We start from the raw sequence: 22,682 nt of genomic DNA on the forward strand, positions 1-22,682 counted from the left end.
TGGTGATGTATTTTTCTGTTGTAATTTTTGTTCCTTATTGCAGGGCTCCACACTAACTTTTATTTTTGGTGGCCCAAAGAAAAACATCCTACCTTTTCTGGTGGCCCGATCAGGCCACCAAATTCTTTATTTCTGAAATTTTAGTGGCCCAACGTGCGTTTTTGGTGGCCCCGGGCCACCGGGCCACCGTTAGTGTCGAGCCCTGCTTATTGTCAGTGTTTCATTAGGAAAATATTTCAAGGGATTCTTCTCCCTTGTTTTTGGATATCTCAGCCATTTCAAACCGGTTTTTATCGAATAAACGTTGAATCCCTCTTAAAATCGTATGCTATTCAATTTCATCAAGTATTGTAAGTATCTCACAAAAAGTTAGAGGCTGAATCTTCACCTCAACCAATACTATACCTTCCCTTTAAACATGAGATTTGCAGTTGAATTGACCCTTCATATGCCCTCTTCATTGCCAATGACTTACTAGGCATCTATGCTCATTGGCAAAGAAAGCACCCAACAGCTCTTAGGAGTGTTAATCAGGGAATAAAGCACAGCTAAGGTTAGGAGGTGTCAATTTGACGAGAAAAGAAGATTCTGAGAAGAAATTGTAAAGGCCCTCTACGTACAAGGGGAGGCTGATCAGCAGCCAAATTGTCACAGGACTCGATCGGTTAAGGGAGATACTTTCACAGAGAGTCATGTGGTGTGGACATTGCTGGCGACCGCCAAGAAATGGGTAAAATCCACATTTAGCAGAGACAGCCGTGCAAAATTCCATGGAGGAGGAACGTTCAACCCCCCTCCCCCACACCCTCCGAAGCATCCTTGTCACAAGTCATTGCACTCTTTAGGATACCCCCCTCAGCATCACCATCTCAAAATGCCAGTAACATTGTATGTAAATACTTTTCCAATAGCAGCGAAAGAGTTGATATAAGGAAACAACCTTCTTCTTCTGTAGTCTCAATTTCAGAAGACCACTGATTATGTGTGTGCTCTGCTGAAGGGTGATTTTGTGCTTATGTGATACTAATACTTGCGCATCCGAATGCTACAGTTTCAAGCATTGAGAATACACACGGTGGAAGACGTGAGTACCATTATTTATGGAATGCCTCCATAAATGTCAGAGTATGAGTATGATAGTTTTGTTCTATTGTCTTTATTCATATTCTTCTTTTCTGTAGTATAAAGCACACATTCTCGTATACATACCTGTGGGAACTGATTGAGTCCAGGTTTTGATTCTTTCATGACACAGTATAGAGCTGGTTCCTATGAAGTAAAAACAAAAAACAAACAAACTAAAAGAAACACTGAGCAAAAAGCTGTTAGCCACGTGGATGACTTTTAGATTTCTTGCAATAGCAGTCAATGACTTTAGTGATGCTGGTGCTTGCTGCAAAAAAAAGAAGATAAAGTATTTCTACTTATAAATGTATAATAACTACTAACACTGGGAAATTATGTATCATCTCATTTTCATTTCAAGATTCACAAAATACAAAGAACTGTCAATTGATGAGTCAGTCGTATACAGGAGGGCAATACAAACACTCGTAAAAGAGACCTTAAAGTGCGGCATATCAAGGGAAAGTACATACGAGAGTATTTCCGTTTCTGCTGGTTTTTTTTACGTCCGTGTGAGGTACAATGATTGAGAGGAAGTAGGAGCGAGAGTGTCGTGTCCGCTTCCGTCGCTTTGACCGTCTATAACGCGATGACGTTTGAATGCATATATGCGCAATGCGGAGAGGTGTCAAAAGTGGATCTAACTATCCCGTGATTGATGGATGCTCTCGATCAACAAGGAAGTATTTTACGCCGCAACGTCCTCGAAGAAGAGGAGCTCGGGGTTGACCATTTTTGTGAGCGTCAGCGTGTGAGTTGGACATTGTAGAGGCAGAGCCGACTCTTTGGAGAAACAGGCAGTTTGTGGGACTACTACCATTCAAAAAGTGATTCCATTGTGCAGATGAATTGGCTGCGACCTCATCCCAGCAACATTCATCAGGTAGAATCTCATTTTAGATACAGAATTGGCTTTCTTCTTTGATCTATGGCGAAAGAACTGCGATAAAAATCCTCATTGTCCGCAAATTTCCAAGAAGAAAAAGTCAATGAATGCTGCAAGGCATCCTCTTTGTATCCGTGGGACTAGCTGAATGTTGAAGAGTACGTTTGTCATACTGGTAATGTGATAAGATGCCATTGAACTATTGTACCGGTGACTGGTGAGAAAATGTTGTTGAATTATTGTAAACTTGAATACTCTTCATCTTCCTTTCTTTGCTTGTTCTTCTTATTTCCAGGTTTCTCTAGAGTTGTGCATATCTCTTTGTCAAATCTTTGAATCATGATTCCTTTCATACATAATCACCAAATTTGCTTTCTGCTGCTCACTGTGTTGAATTGTATGTGTATGCCCTATCACCAGAAGAGTGGTACAATCAGTATTCTTTTCCAGGTTGTAAAAGATAATTGTTAGAAATAAAAGTCAATGACCTTGATAATCACATTCAGTGCAATGATGAAATCGACAGTCCTCTGTCGTGAATGTAAACTTTCAAGTGCTGGAGATGTGGAAATGTGTTGTCGCAGTGCAAATCATCTGCTCATCTGTCTCAGGGAGAGCAGAATTTATCTGAATCGATAGTGCTCCTTTGGTCCTGCATTCATGTCATGGATCACTGTATGTACAGTGTACACGTTGACACATACGCGCTTCTTAAAAGGTAGAAGGAAGTAAGTGACAATTGCATGCAAGGTGATAATCCACTTTCTGTTTCAGCTGGCTTTAATCAATAGAGTAAAACAAATGAGCAGAATAGGGAAAGTTTCATCAATTGGATACAAAAGAAGAAGATAACAAGAAGTTAATTTGAAAATCTTGAACTATACTGTAAAACAAGAAACATTCGTGGCATGAAACTTTCGCAAATTGGAGCGGATGGTCTTTTTTTTTTTTGTAGCATGAGCTATTTGTGAATTACTGCTGGCATTCAATGCATTGTGTAGACAAGCACTTTCACGTGTTTGTTATGGTAGCGAATCTTGGCTTATCACGAAATTTGTGAAAGTTTCATCCATGCAAAAATTTTTGGTTTGACAGTATTGAAGCAAGCCTTTCCCCAGCTAGTGCTGCATGTTTCCCTTGCGTTTGGCATGTGCAGGAGTAGCAGTCATGGGACAAAATTCATGATTTTTCTGAGTTAAGTGTTCTCATTGCAAACCGTCCCAGCAAAAGCTTGGTACATTGTACCAGGTCTGAAAAATTGAACTCTGTTGTGCAATTTTTGTGGCAACGTTTCAGGTGGCGTGTTCCCGTGATTTTCCTGGCACCATTTTTCATTGGCAGTGTGAATGGCCCTTTTCTCTGAGTAAAAATATGGTTTCTCTGTTCTTCCTGTCTGTGATTACAGATTTGTCAAGGATATCATGCTTTTACAAGTATTACATGTCAAAGAGAATTTAAAGGGATAGTACAGTATTGGTGGAGATGAGAATTGGGCTTTTAACTTTTTGCGAGATACCAAGAAAACACTTATGATATAGTACAGAGCATACCATTTTAAGAGGAATTCAAAGTTTATTTGATGAAAATCGAGTTTGGAATGACTGAAACATCCAAAAACAAAGTAAAACAAAGCGATCAATCAGCCATTTCAAAACCACTTTTCATCAAATAAATGCTAAATTCCTCATAGAAGTACATGCTCTTTCATATTTCATAAGAGGTTTCTCACTATCTCACCAGAAAAATGTTAGAAACCTGAAATTAAGTTTCAACCAGAACTGTATGATCCCTTTAAACCTCTGAAGAGTTTAGAAAAGAAACATGGGTCAGATAACTAAACAAACATTTAGAACTTGTGTAGTATCCAGTTACTAAAAAAAAAAAAAATAGCAAGGGTGAAGCTAAACGGCATGTGACCATGTCAGGCTAAACTAACTAACATTTCAATGGTTGCCGCTTTCCTGTTAAAGTGCTTGCCCAATTTTACTCAAACTGCAGCATACCTGTGGCATCGATTTCACCAACTTACATTTAAAAACAATTTCTTCTTTCAGGTTAAAAAATTCCCTCTTTGCCAGAATGGTTATTTGATTACTGCTAAAAAAAGAACAAAGTGCGCATACCTCCACAGCCCTACCGCAGATAAGAGCGCATTGTAAAATGTAACCAGCGGCCTCCTATTCCATGTCATTAGTGCGGTAATGAAGCCTGTATTAGAATCGCTGATCCGCGGGCAAAATGACAAGGTGGAGCTAACAAGCTCAATCAATAAAACGGCAATGCCTACCATGGGCGCCGGAGTTCACCGAGATGTGCAGCGTCCATGCGAAATGTCAATATTTGTCCAGTCACTGAGCACAATTATTGTGTTTTTATCCCTTGATAATGAGATCATATTGCCGTTTTCTTTTTTTTCTTTAGTTTTGGCCACAGATCGACTGTTTCCACAATAATGAATAATCCAGTTATGAGGGAATGTGTCATATCTGTTCAAATTACAGTTTTACATACAATACTATAAATTTGTAATGTGTGCAGTAGCTGAAACATGGATAAAATTGACATTTTTTTCTCTCTTTTGTCAGTAGGTAACGTAAAAATAGCTAGCTGTTGCTTGAAGATTTATGAACATAATATCAAATCATCCACAATAAGATAATCATGATCGTGTGAAAGTCAGTGGGTGATCTGATATGGATTCATACAAGGGCTTTATATGGCTGCCTTCTGTGATATAAGGTAATTTACTTTTGAACAAAAATTTCCAAGTAACAGGAATGTTTTCCCATATAAAATGCAAAGGACAAGAAAGACATTTTCACCTCTTTTTCATCTGCCCAAGACAGAGAATCTCACATGCCAAGTTTAGAGAAAAGATAGTAAGTATGGTGTATCATGATGGAAAGAAAATTTTAAACCAAAAATCTCACAACTTACTTATTTAGCGGTGGCGGCCTGCAACCGACATCCATCGACCTTCGGAGCCTGTTGATGGTGTATCATTTTGCTGAGTTTTATAATCACACATTAGTGAACATTTCAAATGTATCTATTGGGGTGACATGACATTTGCTCTTGTCTTATTTTCTCCAAGGACTTAGGATTAGGGTTTGGGTCATGATAGGATTTTAGGTTTAGTTTGATGTGAGGGTTAGGGTTAGGGTTAGGGTTAGGGGATTAGTGGTATTTCATGGGAGCAATAGTTGCTGGAGCGAATGTCATGGAACCATCTATAGGAGGTCATGACAGATGAGTCACTATACAATGTAATTCATTGAATTAAAGTTTGTACTGTAGCCATTTGTCCTTTTGTCACTCTGACATTCAGTTATACATGGTTGAATACGATTTGTATTTGCTGTCTTGATTAGTCATTGACCACAGTGTGGTGTAGGAATTATGTCTCAGTTCTTACCACATTTTCACTGGTATTTTGTTTTTCTAAAACTTGAAAGGACAAAGTTGGGTCTTGATGTTTCCCTGTAAGTGTTTACTCGCTCTGTAGACTTGTAGGTTCTCAAAGTTCTATTGTTCATCTATCTCTTTTCTTCTCAGTCCCCATTATTGTCTGTCTGTCTGTCTGTCTGTCTGTCTGTCTCTGTTATCTATCTGCCACTATCTATTCATATGTCTTACGTCTCCCTCTCTCTGTCTCCGTAATTTTTCTTTGATATCTGTCTCTCGCTATATACTTTAAACATATTTCTAAATGTATGTCTCTCTGTTCGGTCTTTCTTCTGAAGTTCTTTTTCTTTCCCCCTTTATTCTTTCTCTTTCTGGTATCAATATATTTACTTATGTATCTCATTTCTCTCTCTTTCTCCTTTATTCCCTATCACTTTTTCTGTGGTATATATTTGTCACTATTTCAATACAATGTATTTATATCTCTCTCTATCTCTCTGTTCTGTCTCTCCCCTTTATTTTCTCTCTTTCTGGTATCAATATATTTACTTATGTATCTCATTTCTCTCTCCTTCTCCTTTATTCCCTATCACTTTTTCTGTGGTATGTATTTGTCACTATTTCAATACAATGTGTTTATATCTCTCTCTATCTCTCTGTTCTGTCTCTCCCCTTTATTTTCTCTCTTTCTGGTATCAATATATTTACTTATGTATCTCATTTCTCTCTTTTCCTTCTTTATTCCCTATCACTTTTCCGTGGTATATATCTGTCACTATTTCAGTACAATGTGCTTATATCTCTCTCCATCTCTCTGTTCTGTCTCTCCCCTTTATTCTCTCTTTTAATCTCTTTATCTATCTGTCACTATATATTTATATCTCTCTCTGTATATGTCTCTGTATTCTTCTATCTCTTCCTCCCCTCTATCTTTCTATCATCACTGCCCCATGCCCTGTTTGGTAGTGACATTTATTGTGACAATTGCCCCTGACAGCCACATAGCTGGAGAGAACAACAACATAATGTGGCTTAGTTTTAAAGGGGAAGGTATGCCGTGGACAGATGTGCGTTCTACAAAATATACAGGGGAGCGGAGATAGCAGATCAGTAGTATCATTAGAGTAATGAGACAAATATGAGACCAAATTTTGTACCGTTTCAAAGGTGGCAAGTCTTGGAACTGTAAATATGAAGCATTTTGATAGTCTATGAAATTGACCCCAACACTCCCCCCCCCCCCTCCAAAAAAAAAAAAACAAAAAAAAAACACAAAACCACAAACAAACAAACAAACAAACAAAACAAAACAAAACAAAACAAAACACACATTTTTGAGTGAGGATGAATCCCAAAGTGCTACAATGAGTTGATATTTTTGCATGAACAGGACGCTACACCACCACTATCACTACTACCACACAAAAGCCTTGCAAGAATGGTTCTAACCTTTAAAAGGACAAGTCCACCTTCATAGACATGTGGATTGAGTGAATGCAGCAATTATTAGCAAAACACATCAATGAGAGTTTGAGGAAAATTGGGCAATCCGTTCAACAGTTATGAATTTTTGAAGTTTCTACTCAGTCACTGCTGGATGAGAAGACTACTACAGCTTGTGATGTCACATGTACACAATGATATAAACAAAGTATATAGAAAAATCAACATATTTTCGCTTTTCTTGCATAATAAAGAATACCTGACTTGCCACTTTCAGAAAATGGGGGGAATAATATTACCTTTAACAAGTTGAGAAAACAAGTAACAAGTTGAGAAAATTGGTACTTTTTTCAAAAGATTTTTTTTGAAATTCTCTTTATATTTTCCTTATATCCTGCTTTGCATGTGATATCATACATTGTAGTAGTCTTCTCATCTAGCAGTGACTGAGCAGAAACTTTAAAATTCATAACCTTTGAATGGATTGTCCGATTTTCCCAAATTTTCACTGATGTGTTCTACTAGTATTGCTGCATTCACGCAATCCACTTGTATATTGAGGTGAACTTGTCCTTTAACCCTTTGAAGACTTGTTCCTTGTATACACTCTACTTAGGCAGGTGTCTATGGGAGACTTGTGTGACAGCAAACCCAGCTAGTCCTCAAAGGGTTAAGTGAAATCCCAGAGATTGGCACAGCTTGACTGGTAGAGATGGGATGGGGGTGGAGGTCTAATAGGGCTGTCATGCTTGCTTGAAGACGGAATTCATCACAATACGAGGACCGGGTGTACGTGCGTACATGCATCCATCTACCTCGGCACACTATCTCAACCATGGCATCTGCATATTAAAGATACAACCAACTGAGTTTTAGTTTGGCTTATTGTGACATCATTGTATCATGAAAAAAACAACAACAACATGATACTACCATAATCCTCAATTCTAAAGAAAATATTAAATATAAGGAAGGATTTTTAAAAATTGCTTTTTAGATATTTCCAAATGTACTCTTTGAAATTGTCTAAATGCACCTACCATGGTATTCATATAACTTGTAACAATAGGCCAGTTTTTTAAGTATCAGATTTGTCTGACATGATTCTATTTTGAACATTGTTATTCTGTTTTATTCTATTCTCTTTTTTTTTTTGCTTTTTCGTATTGACATATGAAATATTCATATGAAATTCTTGCCACACTTGAAATTGATACTGTATCTAAATGTTACTGTGCTTTATTCACATATTGGCATGCACGCTTGAGTGCTTTTTTTTGCCACTTGGACACAAATGTCTAGAATCTAATTGTCATTAAATGAAGGATTACCTAATCCTGCAACCCTATTATGCCACCATTACCTTCCTGATGGAATGAGGCACTTTGCTACACCTGAGTGAGCTTACTGGGTTTTGAAACTATGGAATTAAGTTTTGATGGAGTACTGAATGCAAATAAATATGTTCCAATAGCCTAATAGCAAGTTAAACTTGTTATTAAGCTATAAATCTGTGTGCCTGGGCATGTGAAGGGTTTATCCCACAAGTCAAAAATAAACATCATTTTTAGATATCCTTGATTTGATGCATGGTATTATACCAGTTTCCTGTTAGCAGTAAAGATTGTTAGTTTACCTACCTAAAGGAAGACATCAAGTAGAACTTAATACCAAAGTGATGAATCGGGTTTTATCATTTAACATCAATGATGAGATCACACAAGCACTCTCCATGTCATTAGTGTCTCACTGTCTGACCATCTTTACCATGCAAATATCAATTAGTCTATGAGACACACAGAGCATCCAATGACTATAAAGGGATTGGGGGAAACCCCTCAAATTGTGTGGGTACGTGTGTTGGACCATGGACCTACAATGAAGGTCCATGGTTGGACTGAAAGCTTAGAAGTGACACATGACATGACTAGCAGATCACTCATCTTATACTCTGCCTGTTGGAGAGAAAGACATGATTGTCTAATTGATTCCTCGCTGGTTTGTATCTCAGTTGTTCCTTCCTTCTATGTAGCTCTCTTTCCAGCTTTCGCTATCACTTGTTTCTTCTCATGCATTCTTTCAGTCATTCAATTATTCATTCTTTCATTCATTCATTTACTGATTCTGTAATAGTTTGACTTATTCACCTTTTCATCCCTTCATTCATTTATTGGTTCATTAATTCATTATCTATTCATTTATCCTTTCATTCTTTTGTTCATCTTTTCTTTCTTTCATATATTCATTCTTTCATATATTCATTCTCTCCCTTATTTATTGATTCATCAATTAATTTCTTTTTCTTGCATTCATTGATAAATTCATTCATTTATATTTTCTCTCATTGATTTAATTACTCTCATTCATTCATTTACTCACTTGTTCATTTTCTAAATGCTATCATTGTTTTTTTCTTATATTATTAATAAGATTTTTGTCCCATGTATACTCCTCATATTTATTCCAGTTTTCTTCCTGTGAAATTCTTTTGAAGAAAGTTCGTGTCTGTCTTTGTATTCTCCATTTCTGAATATCTTACCAAATCCTCATGAGTGAGATGTTCTCTTCACAGATTACTGTCAGATATGACATTATGCTTACTGCGAAAGGAGCTGCTTGTATAGTCCCTCCCATGATAGGACTATTCTTTCATTACCTTTTCTCCTTTATGTATTGTCTATTTATTTGTTTTTCCTTTAAGGACTTAGGTCTGTTTTTTGCAGTCCTTGTGGTAGTGATTCTGTGAAATTCTTTAAATGTCTCTCTTCTCCTTCTTCTGTTACATTCCGTATGTAACCGAAGACTTTGAAATGACACATTCCTTAACGATCGCATCAGTGATCTAATCTGCTTGGATGGCGATTGGCTGGACCATCCCCTCTTTCCTACCTTCTTTTGTCTTTTCTTGCTTTCCTCCTTTCTTTTTCTCAATGTACATGTACGTCCTTATAATGAGGGCACTTTTTACACTCTTTTTTTCTTGTGTGTGTGTGTGTGTGTGTGTTGAAAAATCTTAATCAGCCTCCCTGATGATTGATGCAACCATACAAATCTCTGTTGACTAGTCCCTGTTTTTTTTTCTTGTCTTCATTTTAATCTTCCTCAAGGGCCCCTTTTATTCTTTTTCTCAGTATGTATAAATCTCACTTGGGTGGTAGAAATAGAGGTGTAATCTGTTCAGTACCTTCATTCGCGACTTCTCCCGACTCTTGCCAATTAACAGAGGGACGCATAGTATTCAGAAAATAGCTATGGTTGGAAGCTGCTGATGTGACAGAATTTTCTCTGTGCAATCTACAGTTCGTGTCAGACTACATGTATGTTGCTGAGTATTGACGATAGACAACTCTGTCTGTGTGGATATTGCTGACTATCTACCGGTGTTTTGGAGCATGAAATATTAATATCACAGGTAATGTGTGTTCCTGTTGCCAGTATGCTTTTTAACTCTTTATGTGCCATGGTAGAAACCCCCTGTGTGCCACGTTATTCTGAGACACGAAGGTATAGCCATGATTTGAGAAAGAATTCTGTTTTTCCAATTTGTATAACTTCTACAAATTTCTGTTAAGCTGGACATAATAGTGAGCAAAGTTAAAGAGGAATGCCAAACTTTGCTTCCATATACAATGTATGACAATTCTATTTTCAATTTTTCTTTTGAATTACCAGTTGCTACATTACTGTAAAGGCCTGACTTTTGCTCATAAAATAGTGACAGAAACTTAGAATGTACACGCAAATTTAGTTTGGAACACCGCTTGATAGTCAATCACCACATAGAATGCAAGCCGTATGTGAGAGGAACAAAAGCGTGAGAAACGCTTTGATTGTACTGCGGGATTAGCGATTTATCGATCGGTTTTGGCGGCTTTGTTTGTTGAGCAGAATATGCGAAGTTGGCACGCCATCAACTGAGTCGGACGTGCGAACGTGGCACATAAAGAGTTAATAGAGTGTATGAAGGATTTTCATAAGTTGTTGGGTTTTCTTCTGGCTCCTTTCGAGCTACATCAATTCTCTTACCAGTGACTTCACACAACCCAACCACTTATGCCCCAGATCCTGATGAAGGCCATGACAGGCCCAAAGCGTGATTACAGGGAAAAGTAAAGAGCAACGTCGTCCTCAAACTTGTTTTCTTCCCATGTATGTATATGCTTCACATTGAGACACTGCGTACGTTTCGGTCAGGATTGATCTCTCACATGGTATATACATTTGACTATATAATATATTTTATGTTGAACATACATGTATTCCTATATGTGCAAAATTTTTACAGGCTGTCATTGATTTAATCTCGTCTCTCTCCTCTGTCTTCTTCCTTCTCCCCTCTTCTTCCTCTCCGCCTCGAATAATTGACAGGCCCACGACACTCTGGAGGATACCGAGCTGAAACCTCATCGCATGGATAGCCTCGGACTGGCCGGAGACGTGATGGCCGAACTGACCCTTGTTCTGGGCTGCAACGACGAGGCGGCGGAACTCGCCGGCATCCTCCAAGACCTGAATTTCATTGTAAGAAAGAATAGACTTCCTTGGTTTGAATGCATGAAGAGTTTCATTGCAAAATGAGTTAACTCTATTCTTGTCAATTTCAATTAAATTAAATTCAATTCAATAACGGTTTTATTTCAATTTGAGATAGTCGCAATTATGCCTGCTAAAAAACAAAGGAAATATGTCATCATAACTTCGAGGATATTCCTTTTGTTATAAATGCAACCAGTGGGACATCATTGAAGAGGATTTTTCTTTGCACTTTCTGATGATGGACCTTCTTTGAAATACCAGTATTTAGAAATGGTGCTTAGGCCTTGTGTGATCAAAAACTTTAATTTGTATCTTTATGTGTCATTGCACAGTTTAAATAATGCTTTCTGAAGCTCACCTTACTTAATCATACTCTAATAAATGGGCCTACTAGTTTTCTCCCTGTCAAAATAGGATGACATCCAAATTTGGTATGTTTGAGCTTAGCAATCATCCTGCAATGAAACATTGTGCTGTTAGTAGTATTGTGAGTTTTTACTGCTGTAATTTGCATGCATACATTATGTAGTTTGCAAGGCAGTCTTTTGCAGGCAGCTATGGCTAGTGCAACTGATTGACAAATTGCCCTACATCAACGTAAATATGGCTATTATGTAACAATATTAGCCTGAATAGCTAGCTGTCATATTTTGGCATGATGTCTTGAGAAGGAATTCAAATCCAATTTGAATTCATGAGACAAACATTGCAATCTTCTTCCCAGTGAGCATTCTCAATACATACAGTTGTTGTAAATGTCATAGCAAACTTCATGCTGAATTAAGAAAATTTCAGTAGTTTTGGCAATGCTTTGGGCGTCTGTTGAAAGTTGCTCTGCAACTTTTACTGAAATGTTACAAAATTTGTGACCCGCTACAACAAAAGGATCCTAAAGTCGCTGACGGTCGAGCCGAGAAAATCGAGTTTGAAGTTGAAGTCAGATCACCAAAATCTGTCAAAACGTTTGGATTTCTGTTTTTACATAATTTTGTAGTCTAATGTATCTTTTATCATCTGCTGAAATTTCAAAGCTAAATGATCAAAGGAAAGGCCTGAAAATAGCATTTTTCTGGGCCATGCTTTGCTCGCCCGTCAGCGACTTTAGGATCTTTTTGTTGTAGCGGGTCACATTTGTAACGTCAAAATTTTCAACTGAGAGGGTCAATGGTCCCTGAATTATATAATGTTCTTGTGTTCTTGTACAGTTGATCATCATTGGGATTTTCCCTTTTCGCTTTTCAGCACGTAATGTAACTCAGAATATTCTGGTCTGGAAAGAGTTCATTCCCTTTCCTCCACTCCATGTTTGATAAACCCGATAAACCTGATAAACCAGGCCTGGATAAACCCATTTCTACATTTTCCTTTCGGTATTTGTTTATCAACTCCATCAACACGAATGCTTGTCACCCCCTTACCCTTTTAATCAACACTCTACTCTGCACCTGCTTGCATCATTTGCCAGTCAAACAATGCAAGTCATGGTTCAAATATGTATGAAATGTCAGAACGATATTCACATATGGAGGAAAGACTAACCCGGTGGACATAAGCAAATAAACGATAAAAATCATTATGAATATGGTGATGATGATGATGATGATGATGGAGATGAGATACCAGCGATGGCAAAATTATATTTGCTAGTGAGGATGTTGCCAGTGGAAACCAGAGGAGTGGGGGGTTGTGATGATGCTCATTAGGGCTTATTAGACGCCAGTTAATTGGTTCTTCATGAGAGCACACAGCATGAGCGAAATAATGACTTCTTCTGCGGAGACTCTCCTTCCTGGAAATTGAAACCCCAGCATCAAAACAAAGCTTCCCAGCTGGAGGCCGCCACAGCTTTGACAACACTGTATCTAAAGTGTGTAGAAAAATAAATTTTATCTCCAACCAGTCATTACTCAGGACCCACGACGACATCGCCTCGGGGAACCTGGAATCGCCGGACGTCATGGACCACCAGGAGGATTTCTTCACCCCGGACTTCATGGCTACGGGGGATGCCATCCGAATGGTGGGCATCAGGAAGTCAAAAGACGAACCTCTGGTGAGGAAATCCACAGTCTGCGCAGTGTCAGGGATGTTTTGATTATTAGCCGGCAGAAGAGGAAATTCAAGGAATGAATGAATGTAGCTTGCCATTCATGAATCTTTACAAACCCTCTGTCTAGTTTGTATGACAGAATTCTGAAATTATTTTTTCTATATATATATGTAAAATAGAAACTAGTGTAGTGTTTTCTCATAATGATTAAGTACCCCCGATAGTCAATGTCAATGTATGGTGAAGGGCAGCTCCTGTTTTGATAAAGTCCTCGGGACCAGCAGTTTCCTTTTCGTATTTCAAAACTTTGTTATAGCCAAACAAATAAAGGATGTAAGGATACAAGGTATATAGTCGATAATTTTAGGACCTGAATTGTTGTCTTCTTTGTAATGAAATTTTGGTATAACCATGTTCGCTGTAACAGTAGTGCAATGTACTGTATATACTCATACACACACACACACACACACTCACACACGCACACATTCTTTTCATTTGTTCTTTCTTTAACAAATGTACATGAAGGCTTAATTTGAGAAATTGTGCTTTAACTAGGAAAATGATTATAACAGTTTACGATTTCCACAGACTGCCAGCTTCAATAATACATTAGGAGGGATATGTTTTATAAGCTGCTAGATCTGTGATTGCACTGCTTATTGTTGTCACAAAGGAATTTTTGCAGTATTGTAATGTGTGAGTCTTCCAACCCTTTTATTAGCTGAAGTTAATAATTTTAAGTAGCTTATAAAGTAAAAATAGCTGAAGTAATAAGTGCAATCACTTTAAAGTCGAACAGGCTTCCCTGGAAAACAAATATATTTGATTTTTTGCAAAATTTTGATTTAGGGATTTATCTGCTCACGGAGCATATTACCTCATTCAAAATACATTTGTAGGAGATTTCCTTCTGAGACGGAATGTCTTTTCTCACAGCTGTAAGCCTTGGTAAATTATTAAAACAGTGATGCTACAATGCAATTTCTCATCTTCATTGATCTTGTCATCCAGGGTGTCACGTTTAAAGTGGAGGACGGAGAGATCGTGGTAGCAAGGATAATCCATGGGAGCGTCATTGACAAACAAGGTAATGAAATGATGATGCAAAGTAATTATGGTAACTCTTTATGGGCCATGATCATGCACCTGACTCAGTCAACAGTTTGCCAACTTTGCAGATTTGGCTCGTGTGCACAAACTCATTGTAATCGCAATATGCCACAGTACATTGAAAGCGTCTCATGGGATTCCATTCCTCACACATGACGTGTATGGTGACTGCTTAGTGGTGTTCCAAGGGGGTTTTACAAGTAAATTCCAATATTCTGTTTGGGTTGGGTCTTCAAAATCTTATGCCTCCCGGACCTGTTCATGAAAGTGCATGGTGTATGTGTAATCATGACCATAGATACAATTTTGTAATCTGTTTTAGGGTGATGTTTTGAATACTTGCCATTTGCAAGAAAAATAGCCGTACAATGTAGCTTTGGCACAAAATCTATAACACAGCAAAGATCGCAATTTTCTCAACAGCTTTTGCTATACTGCAATTCTAAGACAAGTACTTCTATGCAAAGCTACTTTTCTTTGAAAGACAGACTGTTTTCTGTCTTGGAAAAGTGCTCAGGCATTGCAGTCTCAGGATAAGATGGCACACAGGGGGCGTACACAGTGGCTCACAAAGTGTTCAGAGAAAAGATCAATCCGTGTTTACAAGTCTGTTTTAGCACACATGATTTACGACATTGACAATGATACTACCTTTATACAGTACATTATAGTTACCCAGCTTTGCTTAGGATCAGTGGCAGCAGTTCAGCAGTGTTTTTTTCTTTCATTCAAAACTGTATCATTATTTATTTTCTCTGTCATCATACAGTAGTCCTACCCATATTGAATGAAGACACTGTAGGAAAATCTCCCTGTACAAACACTGACACTCTGAGCAAGAGTCAAACTTGACATCTCTTTAAGGCTGCGTTCATGCGAAACTAGAATTGCGTTTCTAAACACGTTTAGTCGCTAAACGTGTTTAGTTGCGTTGCGTTCATGCGATTTTCCCATTTAAACGCGTTTCAAAACGCCGTTTTGCATCATGATTCTACCAGAATCACGATTGCAGAAACCGCATGAACTCAACCGTGATTTCAATCATGATTCTATGACGTCATTGTGCGCTGTGCACATGCTTGTTTCTTATGGGGTATCCCACAGCTTCTTGTTCTGTTCGCGCGCTTTTGTTCGTCTTCTGAATTGTGTGTTTCGGTACCATACTTGCACTTGTTTGTTTACATCAACGCCATACACCGATTCTATGCTAGTATCCAGCTGTTTAATATAATAATACATGTAATTACTCTCCGATTGAGTTGATAATAGTAATGGCTGCAGCGCTGTGTCTACCAAGGGAAACAGTTGGAGAGACGAAGAATTAAGATTATTCCTTGATCTGTGGGCAGAGCCTGAATGTCAAAGCTTATTGGAAAGTATTCACCGAAATAAAAACATAAAGGCCTATAATGAACTAACTGATCAATTGGCATAAGGAGGTCTTGCTCGAGTTGCAGAGACAAGGTCAAACTGCGCAGTGTGCTGCGCAATGGCAAAGGATGAGCAGAGCCAGAATCAGCGTTGCGAAAGCCTGCATGAACGCTCTTCTGCTGAGACCGTGATTTGAAATGCCGTTTTGAATCATGATTCATGTTTGTGACTCTGGCTACGAAATTCGCATGAACGCGGCCTAAAAGATCAGATCTGCCGACTAAAATGCTTTAACAATTAAATTTTCTCCAATATTAAGAAAATATATATATTTTTGAATCGAAGTACATCTTCTTTTGCAGAGGTTTGACTTAGTATGTGTAGTATATGCAATATTTTCAATTCTTAATGGGAAAATTATCTTTGTCATATTATTTATTTATTTATTTATTTTTTACAGTGCGTCAGTCGACAGTATGCTTTTGTGTATTTGTTTTTTATCTGCAGAGGTTGGCAACCCTGTTTTAGGTATCAGTGCTGGTCAAAAAAGAGAAAAGAAAAAAAAAAAGAAGACAACAACTGTAGAACAGCTTTTCATTTTATTATTTTTATTTGTATGTCTTTGCAACACCCAAAGGATTGTTACACGTAGGAGACATTATCCAGGAGGTCAATGACCATGACGTCACCAATGACCCAGATGCACTGCGAAGACACATAAAAAACGCCGATGGCCGGGTCACCCTCAAGATTCGTCCCAGCTACCAAGACTGTATAGTATTACCTCCAGTAAGTCGAGAGAGAGTGTATTGCCAGTTTAATATTAATGAGATGATTTTTTTTCAGCAATATTCCTCACAGACTTGGTCACTTAAAAGAACAAAAGGTACACCTAAAATTGGCAGCTACAACCCTGTATTATCTGCAAACTTACCAAAATCCCACCACAGTATATATTGAGACCAAATATACACTGTATGTAGATCCATGGTGGCTTTTATTGTTGAAATACTGCAACCTAGCACTTCCAAATTCACCAGCAAGTTATTTATTCTCTATCAACTCATGGATGCATCTGGAATCGTCACTTCTTGTGTGTGTAACGTTTTCTTTGTCTTTTTTTAATGGCAGATATACGTCCGGGCCTTCTTTGACTACAACCCTTCCAAAGACACCTTGCTGCCGTGCCAGGAGGTAGGCCTCCCCTTTAAGAGGGGAGACATCCTCTGTGTGGTGGAGCGGGACGACATGGACTGGTATCAGGTGAGTTTGGGCTGGAAAAGAAAAAAAAAAGCTTGGTAAAAGATCGGGGGCCCGTTTCATAAAACTTGTCATCAGTGACAAGTTGTCATAGATGTGACAAGCTACTGAAATCCTTGCATCTGATTGGCTGAGAGCAAATTTGTCATAGAAATGTGGCAGTTGTCACTGATGACAAATTTTATGAAACGGGCCCCAGATGTAGGGGTAAAAAATGCGGAATAAAAACATCTACATGTATAGGCAACACACAGACAAACATTTGTTTACAATATACAAATGTATAGTTAAAGTATTTGAATTGGTTAGTGTGATTGCAAGGTGTGTAGCTTGTAAAATTTGATTCAATTTTATTGGAGTATAAAACAAACAAGGACTGCTGTTTTTTAGGGGCAATGCAGTGAAAGTAGTCCATATCTGTATACCAGTACTAAGATAGTCTGTACAAAGTCTTACTGTGTGGTTTCTCTTTATCTGTGTTGATGTATGTTGCTGTTGGGGCTACAAAACCGTATATATCAAAAATGTCAAGTATTCAGGTGAGCAAACAAACAAACAAACAAACAAATAAACAAGCAAACAAAAACATGGCAGCCAAAGCACTGTAACAAATGGGATCACCTTTCCTTTGATGTACCTTGATGGCTTCATTTTTGGAGGAAGACAGGTGGGTTTTGGACAGGACAACACTTTACTGATTATCTGACAATTGATCCAAAAAAGTGATTTTCACCAAAATTTGAGATACACAAAGTCTTTACACCCCAGCGACAATATAATGTGCCCTGTGATGCTTGTCGAGAGGGGCATGGTGACATTGTCAAGCAAGAGTGTTTATGCTAATCTCTGCACTCTAACTGTGTGTGGTTTTCTTGTCGTTGCCAGGCCTACGTGGTGGGCAGGGAAGGGAGGTCAGGCCTAATCCCAAGCCAGGAGCTGGAGGAGAGGAGGAGGGCATTTGTCCCCGCGGAAAATATCTACACAAGTGAACTGGGTAAGTACTGGACATTGGTGGTGATCAATCCAGCGTGTGTCAGAACATGCTTTTTAACCCATTCACTATGGGAACTTGGTGGCTCGTGTATTAAGTCTATGGGGATTTCAGGATTCAGTATGGAACGGGTTAATTAGGGTATGTTTCCTGCGTGTGAGTTTGTTTGCCCTCACTGCACTGGCTTGATATTTCTGTTCTTTATGTAATGTGACTCTTTAAACCGAAAAGGCTATTACATGGAAGAAATTTTGCCAAGATGAGATGAATCTGCAGTTAAGTCACAAGGTGAAGAATTGTCAAAGGTTTCAAACTCAAAATACGAGGGAAAAGCAATATGTCATTTCAAAATACATTTGCAGGTCTTCATTATTTTGTCATGATGCATTTTTTTCTTTAAATCATGCAGTATGATTCTCTGTCTTCCACTACATGCTTAAACCCACAGGCATTATGTTTTACCTACATTTTGCTTCTCAACACCTTTGTATCCAGTATGAATGAGCACCTACATTGTGTAGTAGTACATTGAACTTGGGCTTGGTCAATGGCAATACAAGGCCCTCTGGAAAAACAGTACTTAGACTGAAGATGCTACATGTAGTAAATGAGACCTTGTCATCCATGTATTAATCTGTTACCATGGTGATTGTCCGTAAAGTTGCTTGTGGACTGATGAGGTCCAAGAAGAAGATGAACACCCAGTAGTGCTTGGGCATCTTCTGTGGTAGGGCCCTCTGATAAAACAGTGCTTTACCGTTGAAGATACTACCTTGGGTATTGTATACCGTAAGGCCGTAATCATTCATGATTTCTTCCATTTCCATGGTGACCATGCAGTTGCCTGTGGATCGATGCGATCCAAGAAGAAGACAAATACCTACATGTAATGCTGGAGCACTGTCAGTGGCAGGGCCCTCTGATAAAACAGTGTTTTACCGCATGACTGAAGACGTTACCCTAGGTGAATATATGAGACCATAATCATTCATGATTTCATCCGTTTCCGTGGTGACCATGCAGTTGCCTGCGGCCTGATGCGGTCCAAGAAGAAGAAGCGGCAGAAGTATGAGACGAGGAAGAACCACCAGTTTGACCGCTCGGACATCGTCATTTACGAGGAGGTGCAGGAGATGCCCCCGTTCCAGCGAAAGACCATCATCCTCCTCGGGGCCCAGGGGGTCGGCCGGCGTACCCTCAAAAATCGACTCATTGAGTTTGAGCCCTCGAGATTCGGAGTGCCTGTAGCCAGTGAGTCTACTAGTCTGACAGCTGCAGAAATCATTGATTTCAGAAAATAATGAGGCAAATATCTAATACTGTGGAGCAATGTACCATTTCGGAAAATTAAAGACAAAGTTGCACTTTCTGGCTTGTGCTGTAGCCCAGTATCAAATCACATGTGACTCAATTGGCAGTCATATTCCTCTTTACAGGAAACAGTAGTAGGTGCTGTTAATGTATGTGTCTTTCATTTTTTTTATAACCAATATCAGATTTTGAAGTCTTCTCGAGAAACAAAAAGCACGGAACGTAAATTATAGTCCTATCTAAACCAAAGATTATTTTAGTAGTACCAATTTGTTATTCATATATTTCATATCCTTTTATTGATATGATACCAATAGATTGGCAGTTGACTTTGGAATATTTGCTTCAGCAGATATTTAGTATACTGTAAAATGATACTCATGAAACTTGATCAGTTAAAATACTTTTGTATAGTAATTATTGTCAAGTGATATTTCCTTTGAAAGACTTGAAGAACTCATGGAGGAACTTCAGTGAAGATTTCTTGATGTTCACTTATTTTCATCCATCGTAAATGATGGCATCGATGTTTGGCATTGTGTCTTGCCACAGGCACCTCGCGGCTTCCGAGAGAGGGGGAGATTAATGGGCTGACGTACAACTTCACACTCCGCAGCGAGATGGAGAGTGACATCCTCAACCACAAGTACCTAGAGTACGGGGAGTTTGCCAACAACCTCTATGGCACGACCTTTGACTCCATCCAGGAGGTCAACAGGAAAGGTCAAATGTGTGTGCTCGACGTCAATCCTCAGGTGAGCGGGTCGAGGGTTTCTCCTAACTTCTCGGTTCTCTGGTAGGTGGGATCAGAATAAATACTCAGTATAAGTTAAAGGAAGCCTAAACTCAAATATAAATGTTGATTGAGTGAAAGCAGCAGTATTGATAGTACACATCAGTGAAGATTGAGAAAAATTGGACAATCTATTCAAAAGGTATGAATTTTAACCCGTTGAGGACGGACTGATTTTGCTACAACACGTATTTCCCATAGACACCTGCCCGAGTATACTCGGGACTCGTCCTCAACGGGTTAAAAGTTTGATGGCATTATTGCTGGATAAGAAGACTACCTACAGTTTATGGTGTCATGTATGGACATCAATAGAAAGAAAATATTAGGAGAATTCCACAAATTTCATTTTTCATCAAAAGTACACACACTCCATGGACTTATTACGTATTTGTAAAGTGCAATATTATTCCTCCTGCTTTCTGAAAGAGGTAAGTTAAGTGCTCTCTCATTGTGCCAGAAAAGTGAAAATATGTTGAAATTTCTTGGTATTTTCTTAATATTGTCGTCCATAGGTGACGTTCTGAGCTGTAGCAGTCTTCTTATGCAGTGATGATGGCACCATAACTTTAAAAATTCATAACTTTTGAATTTATAACCCTTTGAATACGAGTCGGGTAAGGTTGACTGTATGTGATTTTCATTGCACAGATGTCAAGCCCCTCTTTGAAATGAAGATTTGATCTATCGTTGAAAGGAGTTTTAATCTCAATTCCGATACCATTGAGCAAGTTGCTTTTCAGTGATCTATAAGAGAATTATGGCTAAATTGCCTTTGTTTGCACTGGATACCACAATATTCTAGAATGTTTGAATGCTGAAGTTTTATGCCTTCATGATTCTTGTACCTTTTGTCTTGCTTTTTCTCATTCTCGGCAGTCATTAAAATTGCTCAGGAATTCAGAATTCTTGCCGTTCGTAGTCTTTGTAGCGTCTCCCGACCTGGAGACCCTGAGGTTGCTCCACGAGGCGGCTGCAGCACAGTCTGACAAGCAGGTCTTGGTAAGTGGACTCCCATGTGTGATATATGTAGCATTCCTGGCCTTTGGTTGGAAGAAATTTCATTACTTTCTGCCTGATTTTGTCTGGACATGATACCAGATTACCAAATGCCAAACTGTAGATTGAATGTGTTCACATATTGAACTGTTAGAAGGCAAACTATTCTAGATGTATGCATTTTTCCTCTAATTGGGTTATGGGCATAAGATTCAACTATGCAAAGGTCAGATTTGCATTGTAACCAGCTTTCAAATTGTTAGATTTTGTCAGAGTACCATATTTTAATCATTTGTAGACCATTTAAGTAGAAATAAAGCGCTTATTCTCATCTTTGAACCTAGAATGATTTTATTCTTGCTTCTAAACTTTCCTTACCCCACCCCTTTTTTATTGTGATCCTTGCAAAAGAAGCACTGCCACAACCAAACCTTTTCGTTTCTGATTGGTCACCCCCGGCAGGATGCGGACTTGCAAAAGACGGTGGAGGAGAGCGCCCGCATCGAGCGCCTCTACAGCCACTTCTTCGACTTCACCATCATCAACAGCAACCTGAACGAGTCGTGCCTGCTGCTCTGCGAAGCCCTTGACGCTCTCGAGCACAAACGGCAGTGGGTGCCCATCGACTGGGTCTACGACTCGCCCTGACACCCGCGACTAGCGGATGGTGTGCACCGCACTCGAACTCGACAAGATAAAGTCAATTTAATAGTACCAAATAGTTTGGCCCAAGCAATTCCAGATGGGGGCTCTGAGATGTCAAAATTGTGAGTTCTCACGGAGGAGTTGATGTGGAACTGCCCCCAGCAGGTGTACTCCGGGATGTCTTGCGCCCTCATGCCAAATTGTAGAGTTGGCCCAACTCTGGATACGAAGCACTCAGACTTTACCAACGGGTACATTGGCGTCCTTCATCTGAACCTCGCCAGAACCCTGCCCCCCTCTAGATAGTAAAGCTAGATTAAAGGAAGGGGGGGGGGGGGGAGACATGGTTTCCAGTACACTGTTGATACAGTTACCATAACATTATCAAAGGTGTCCACTCTTTTCTCATTAGGATTAATACTCCTGTAGTCTGTTGGCTATGGCCCTTGATTTGCCCCTTGATATATGTTGTTTGTCAGGTCTGATGTGCCAACCTTGGTTCTGTGCCTTTTAAAGGGTGTGGTGATACCGCGACTGCTCCTTTTCTTTCTTTACTGATGGGTATTATTTCCTCTAAATATCGGCATTTTGTCATCAAAGACAAATTCTGAATGGTTGTGTCTTGCCATGAAAGTTGGCACTCCCTTGTCTAGTGGAACATACAGGATCCTACAGATATGGCTGTTTATCTGGTGAATTGTGCGACAGATGCGTCAACGAGCTGCTCTTGAGTATATGTGCGTATTTTGTCCTG

At 39.0% G+C, this 22,682-nt stretch overlaps 1 protein-coding gene across 1 annotated transcript in view; it reads left to right on the forward strand.

Moving 5' to 3' along the window:
- LOC139732119 (protein PALS2-like) overlaps window positions 1-21,931 on the forward strand; it is a 55,505-nt gene extending 33,574 nt beyond the window's left edge. Inside the window, exons 4-13 of the mRNA XM_071642985.1 lie at window positions 11,228-11,380; window positions 13,296-13,448; window positions 14,460-14,535; window positions 16,567-16,718; window positions 17,061-17,192; window positions 18,075-18,183; window positions 19,204-19,431; window positions 20,044-20,246; window positions 21,164-21,286; window positions 21,746-21,931. Coding sequence (XP_071499086.1) covers window positions 11,228-11,380; window positions 13,296-13,448; window positions 14,460-14,535; window positions 16,567-16,718; window positions 17,061-17,192; window positions 18,075-18,183; window positions 19,204-19,431; window positions 20,044-20,246; window positions 21,164-21,286; window positions 21,746-21,931 — 1,515 coding nt within the window. The remainder of the gene's footprint in view (window positions 1-11,227; window positions 11,381-13,295; window positions 13,449-14,459; window positions 14,536-16,566; window positions 16,719-17,060; window positions 17,193-18,074; window positions 18,184-19,203; window positions 19,432-20,043; window positions 20,247-21,163; window positions 21,287-21,745) is intronic.
- Window positions 21,932-22,682: the final 751 nt, after the last annotated feature.

Source organism: Diadema antillarum, unplaced genomic scaffold, assembly GCF_040938485.1.
Source record: "Diadema antillarum isolate AM-2024a unplaced genomic scaffold, OU_Dant_1.0 seq00000400_RagTag, whole genome shotgun sequence".
In the NCBI taxonomy this organism is placed as follows: domain Eukaryota; kingdom Metazoa; phylum Echinodermata; class Echinoidea; order Diadematoida; family Diadematidae; genus Diadema; species Diadema antillarum.